Source organism: Biomphalaria glabrata, chromosome 12 (genome assembly GCF_947242115.1).
Source record: "Biomphalaria glabrata chromosome 12, xgBioGlab47.1, whole genome shotgun sequence".
Taxonomy (NCBI): Eukaryota; Metazoa; Mollusca; class Gastropoda; family Planorbidae; genus Biomphalaria; species Biomphalaria glabrata.
In genome coordinates this window covers 30,890,442-30,897,438 of record NC_074722.1, presented here as the reverse complement: position 1 = coordinate 30,897,438, position 6,997 = coordinate 30,890,442, and the positions used below count along the sequence as shown (strand labels likewise).

Genomic DNA, 6,997 nt, shown 5'->3' with positions numbered 1-6,997 from the left:
ATCTCCCTTTACATTCCATTTCCAGAGGTTGAAAAAATAATTTCAAAATCATTTTTACAATGTAACCCTATACAATAAGAGTTCTTATTTCAAATCTTGCTATCAATGAGGCAGATGATGTAAATGCTATCTGTTTACAAGGGTGTCATGTGGTCAGCACATCGACCAACCGACTTTATTTTTTCCAATACTATCGTCGGGTATACTAGTGAGTCCGAAATTTAAAAAAATATTTTCTTCACCAGAATTCGAACCCCTAACCCTTAGTTTGGAATCCTAACGCTTTATCACTTAGTCTCGACGTCCCCATACAGTAATGTTCTGAGTTCTTCTTTTTTTTAATGAAGCTGATGACTGATGACGTCATTCTTGTTAAAATGTCAACTGTAAACTGCTTACTATCCTAGGGCTTGTGTTAAACTTAAAAAAAATAAAAATAAAACTTTATTTCACTGGTCTGGAAATTACGAGTAGCTCTCTTAATTCTGAAACAAAATTTTAATTTGGACTTTTTTTGTTTTGCTGCATTTCTCATCAGGCAAAACGATATGCCAATTACTGTCTACGAGCATTTTAACCCTACTATAACTATCCTCTACCGAGATATAACTTTATGTCATACCAAGATAGAGATTTATCTTTACTATGATATCACTTTGTTTTATGCTGTCTTTTATGTATCAACGCTGTAAAAACAACAACTTTATATAACATCAAAACAATTTGCTTAACAGTTAATTCCGTACAATGTGCAATGATAAATAAATAAGCTCATATATATAAAAAAATGTATGTACATTTGTGGTATGTATTTAAAAACAACGGGGGGAATGGGGAGCTAATGACGTCATCTGTAATGGTTGCTGTTTGTGACCATCCTGGCGTGGGTTTGTATCTGGCCGTCCAGGTCCATCACGTCTTGCCTGAGTTTGTCATTCAGATCTCGAATCATGTCTGCAATTTAAACAAAGAAGAGGAGAGTTATGCCACTTGACTGGGGGGGGGGGGGGGGGGACTAGTTGATATTCATTCAACTACACAGAATAAAGAAAAAAAAAAAAACTATTTAAAAGTAACATATGCAAATTTGAAAAAACCCCAACTCAAACCAATTTAAAATATATAGCACACCATAGAGCGAAAGAACTCAGAGTAGGAGTGAAAGTGACAGAGAGAAATAAAAAAAAAAAATAGCCAGAGTTAGAGAGATAAAAATAAAACTAGATAAAGAATGTGAAGCAATATGTAGAAATAGTAGTAGAAAGAAATGAAAAGGGAGAAAATAAAAGAATACTTAAGGAGAGAAAAGACAAAGAAACGCAAACTATAACGAGCCATAGAAAAAGAATACTTTTTAAAACCAAAGCAAATCGAAGAGAAATTATCGATAATTAGCTCTCTTTCTGTTGTATAAATCAAAATTGATAATAAGTATTAATTAATTATCGACTATGAAAAATCATGCAAATTTCAACTTGATCCGAGAATGGGAAGTATCAAAACGCAATAAGGTAACTAAATTCCCTTTATTTCGATATCAGACAAGATAATGTTAATAGAAATTAATGAACTAATTGTTGAATTTCTTGGATTGATTCATGTCTTGTTTTTAAATGAATCATTGTGCAAAGTTTTAACTTGATCCGTGAATGGAAACTAGGAGAAAAAAAACATGTTCAAACCTATTACAATACAGAAAGACAGACCATAGTTGTTAAAAGCCTTGTAAAAATTGAGAAAAATTAGGTGAAAAAAGAGATAAAAAGACTGGACTGTGTTGAAATAGAGACAAAAGAATTGAAAATCGCTTGAATATGAAAAAAACGGATCAAAAAAAGTTGGCAATTATATGGTTACGTTATTTGGACTATAAACTAGATGGTCCAAGGTTTTAACGTCCAAATATCCCAGAGTTAAAAATCCCAATCTTCATCAGGATTCGAAATCGGGACCTCTGTTCGGAAGCTAAGCGCTTGACCGCTCAGCCACTGCGCCTCTTTAGCCTCAAGGGTCAAACCTCTAGAAATGTCCACACAAAGCACCTTATTTAAATGCACAACACAAGACAACCTTATTGGCTCCATTCTATGTGTATTTTTAACTTGTTCACATCTTGGTGTCAATATTTTAAATCTTACGGTTACGGTTGGCAACAATCTCATGGTTAAAAAGTGTCCGACTTGAGAGTGCTCGTAATATAAAAATATAACATATAATATACACATGAAGCTCAGGATTTACGGCAGTACATCATCTCATGGCCCTAACCTCCACAAACTCAAATTGATATTTTTTTTAACTAAAATATATATTGTTATAACTCTGCCATGCGCACCACCATCCAGGCTAGTGCTAGAAGGTGCGCACTGTGATAGACTAGACCTAAAAGGATGTCAACATTAGAAAGGATAACGATCTCCGCCCAAGTAGAGAGCCAATATGGAGAAACTGTGCCTAAGATAGTAGTTGTTTTGTGTGATGTGTAAATAAACATATATGTGTCTCGTTTAGTTGATTCTACAGTAGATTAATTGAAGTGTAGTTTTTTTTTTTTTTTTTTTTTTTATTGTTTGTGCTCATAAATAAAGAACATTTTAATAGCATTTAAATATAGAAATAAGGTTCCACTTTCGAAAAGCCAAATGAAGCAACATATCTGTAATGCATCTAGATGAAGGTGAGGGTAAAATGACATTTTAGCATTTGGGTTTTCATTATGTTAACGTCACACACAAACAGACGACACAAAAACAATAGAGCATTATTTTGTTTCCTAAAGAAAGCTGTCAATCAAAGACTTATCCACTTACCAGTGTGTGACGTTTGCGATGCTCTTCTTTCTATAAATATAGGGGAAGTAACTGTGAAATAACAAAAAATGTCATTAAAAACTTGGCTTTCCTATATTCATTGTCGAAATTTCAGGATATAAATTGTAAAATAAAATAGTTTCAATATCTTAAAATTAAAAAAAAACAAATTAATTATACAATTCTATTTACTAAGTAAAAGAAGTGTTTAGGGGCTCAAAAGAATACACGTTATTCAAAGAATTAGCTCTTTCTCTAAGCAAATATAATAAAAAAAAAAAAGAAATTGAAAAAAATATTCTAATGTCACGACGCCCACATTGCAGCAATGTTGGTAAATGAAACTCTACTATTTCTTCTGGAAAACCATTCTGTATCCGCAGAATTAGACCTTTTAACAAGAATCTGTTTTAATGAGTCTCTCCAAGATGACATTACAATAATAAATTTAGCATATTGTGGATTTTTTACTATAAACTAAACAATGTCAAGGGCACTAGACTGAATTCAATGTGGCCAAGTGAATACAAAATACATTCTCGACAAACGAAAAAGTGGATATAATTTTTAAATGCTTCTAGCATATCAACATTTCCCTAAATGTGTAAACCGTACATATCATAAAACTAACTATTTATACTTTTTTTTTTCAATTGATGAGAATTTTAATAACAAGTGAACAATCAAAAATAAAACATGCAAATACAAAAAATACAAAAGTGCTGAATAGTGGGACACTCGGTCGAGAGGTTTTAACGGCTTGGGTACCTATGAAGGGGGCACGAGTTCGAAACCTGACTCGAGCATAAGTGTGTTTATTGAGTGACTAAAGGAGGCGCGGAAAATCTTCTCCCAGATACCCCCTCCCCACACTGGTCCACAAAAGAGATTGGACCATAGAACTCTGACCTTTGATATAAGCATCAAAGTTCCGCTATATAAAAGCAATTTGAAAAAGAAAATAATGTTAGGAATTACTTCAAGAGTACGTACACTTCTAGTGTATCTTCAATTATTTCATGTCAAAACTGTTGACGACAGAATGCCATCTCATGGAAATGAACATTACTTATAGCCAGGTTTCTGGAATTCTATTTCGTTGTATCGCTTTTGCATATATGTATATGTCGCCAGTTGATATGTTACTGAGGCCCACAGTTAAAATGAGAGTCGTGTGGCCAGCACAACGACCAACTTTCTTTACTTCCCCGAAGTAAGCGTAGTATCCATTAGAATTGGGTGGACTCATGTTCGTCCTAAATAAATCCCAAATCAAAGCTCAGTATTCACCAGGACTCGAACTCGATACCCTCAGTTTGAAAGCCAAGCGTATTATCACTCTACCAAATATGTATCAAAAAGACTCAAACATGATTAACAGATAGTAAATGTTTATACAACTGCACAGTCTGCATGTCTTTATATAACAGTTTAAAGCTTGTTTTATCAATTTGTTTCATACAAATGTTCGTAGTAGTTTTTATTTTTAAATATTTACTTGTTTGTTTTTTTATTTTTACAAAACGAAACACTAATTGCTTATTTTGAAATAAGGCTAAATTACTTTTATGCGAGATTTGCCCAAAAAAATTATCTCTAAAATGTTACCTTACACATGCACGTGTGAACTTATTTTGACAACGTGGACTTAGAAATAAGAGCTTAATGAGCTTAATCAAACACCAATGCGTGATAAATACCGTATCGTATATTTTTTAAAACTCATCTTTCAATAGGTTTTTATATAAAAACGGACAATCCTTATTACTGAGTATAAAATCAGAGGCTCCAATTAAATACCAGACGGGTATTTGATAAACTTTAGAGAAAAAATCTCATAGTAAAAAATAAAAGCCATAATGTCACAGTGTGTGAATATTAAATGCAAAGCACAGCAAGATGTGTTGGCTACACACAATATCAACTTTAACACCGAGTGCGTGTGTCATACATGTACAATAATACAATAACTGGAATTCTACTATTTATCGGCAGAAGAAACGACGTGGAGATAAGATAAATCTACACAATATTTAGTCAACGAAATGATAAATTTCCTCCTTGCTAGTCGACCACTTAGTGAGGTTGTGACAGAGCGTCGTAATGAGGTTTGCGGGGCATGTTCTCCTGACAAAATGAACTACGCACTCCAAGAGGTTCGATGACATGGAGGCCAATACGAGGAGAGCTCAAACAGAGACGTCCTCGTATAACTTGACGCCACACTCTCATGGAGGACATCAGAACAGTGGACACCAGGTGGGATGAGGCTTCAGACATTGTCAATCGCAGATCTTTGTGGAGACAACTTGCCGGCCAATGCGCCGAAAGGAGCGGGAGTATCTAAGTCTAAGTCAATCTTACATGGAATGGAGTCGTTGTTTGGATAAAAATAGTTGCAATCCTGAGACTTGGGGAGAATCAGGGGCGTATTCCTTACCCACCAACATTCCCCATCCAACTGATTGCATCTAATTACTTCGTTGTGACGCCATTAAAAACTGTCTTTAAAGGCAAGACGTAGGACCTAAAAGCGACTGGCCTAAAACGTTACGATGTATATCTATCAGTTAAGTTTAGTGTCAGAGTGATGAATAATGATCTATTGAAGAAGAGCCATAAAGTACCTATACCTGTTTTTCTCCCCCACCCTATCTCTCTCCCTCTGTGTCTCTCTCTCTCTCTAACCCACCTAAAAGCTTTAAATTGAAAAACAATAATAAGGCCTGTCTTCGAGTCCGAAGATTAGTGAGGAATGCAGTATTTCCTGTGACTGCGCATTCCCCAACTGTGACCTACATATTCCGCCATATCGAAAAACATTACAGCTTTAAAAAACAACAACACTGTTTCTTTGTACAGATTCACACTTTTGACTCGAAGTCAAGGGTGGCTTCGGATGTGAATGTATAATCAACTTTGCTAGAGGAGGCACTCGACGCCTCTGATAAAATACGCCGATGCATTGGAGCTGTGCTCTTTATGCACTGGACAGCCATGCACTGCGGCTTCAGGGGAAATAAATATGCCGAGGATCCAGCTCAAGAAGGAGCGCTGGCCGTGTCCGTTTTTAAGGTCCCAAATACATTTCTATCTGTAAGTGGGTACATGAGACGTGGTTGAAAATTCTGGGAGAAATCCGATAAAACCAGAGACGATCCATGGTGAGGCTAAAAAATATCGGAACAGAGAAGGAGAGCGCAGTGCTGAACGAGACGCTGCCCTGTAAGAGCATCATGTGCCCGGCTCCGTCCAAACTTTGACGATCGTTCCCAGCACTTTAGTGAGTCAGGGGAAACATTTTCCCAACACTTTAGTGAGTCAGGGGAAACATTTTCCCAGCACTTTAGTGAGTCAGGGGAAACATTTTCCCAGCACTTTAGTGAGTCAGGGGAAACATTTTCCCAACACTTTAGTGAGTCAGGGGAAACATTTTCCCAGCACTTTAGTGAGTCAGGGGGAAACATTTTCCCAACACTTTAGTGAGTCAGGGGAAACATTTTCCCAACACTTTAGTGAGTCAGGGGGAACATTTTCCCAACACTTTAATGAGTCAGGGGAAACATTTTCCCAACACTTTAGTGAGTCAGGGGGAAACATTTTCCCAACACTTTAGTGAGTCAGGGGGAAACATTTTCCCAACACTTTAGTGAGTCAGGGGAAACATTTTCCCAACACTTTAGTGAGTCAGGGGAAACATTTTCCCAACACTTTAGTGAGTCAGGGGGAACATTTTCCCAACACTTTAATGAGTCAGGGGAACCATTTTCCCAACACTTTAGTGAGTCAGGGGAAACATTTTCCCAGCACTTTAGTGAGTCAGGGGAAACATTTTCCCAGCACTTTGATGAGTCAGGGGAAACATTTTCCCAGCACTTTGATGAGTCAGGGGAAACATTTTCCCAGCACTTTAGTGAGTCAGGGGAAACATTTTCCCAGCACTTTAGTGAGTCAGGGGAAACATTTTCCCAGCACTTTAGTGAGTCAGGGGAAACATTTTCCCAACACTTTAGTGAGTCAGGGGAAACATTAGTATATGTCTGGTGAGAGTGTCAGCAGCCTTAGGCGCTTTAGGTCACGTATCTGCATTGACGCTTTGTCTTGTCTGAGAGTCTTGAGGCAGATCTTTTTCAGAAACAGCAGATCTTCTTGGCAGTGCACTAAGGGTGAAGAAGCCTATTGGAGTT

At 36.6% G+C, this 6,997-nt stretch overlaps 1 protein-coding gene across 2 annotated transcripts in view; it reads right to left on the bottom strand.

Moving 5' to 3' along the window:
- Positions 1-435: 435 nt before the first annotated feature.
- The window catches only part of LOC106060896 (kinesin-like protein KIF12), a 70,622-nt gene continuing 64,060 nt past the window's right edge, over positions 436-6,997 (bottom strand). The window contains exons 19-20 of one of the 2 annotated variants that reach the window (XM_056007042.1): positions 2,811-2,861; positions 436-954 (exon numbers count right to left, since the gene is read on the bottom strand). In XM_056007042.1, the coding sequence (XP_055863017.1) occupies positions 848-954; positions 2,811-2,861 (158 nt within the window). In that variant the 3' untranslated portion in view covers positions 436-847. The remainder of the gene's footprint in view (positions 955-2,810; positions 2,862-6,997) is intronic. The other variant, XR_008774146.1, reaches the window with a different exon arrangement.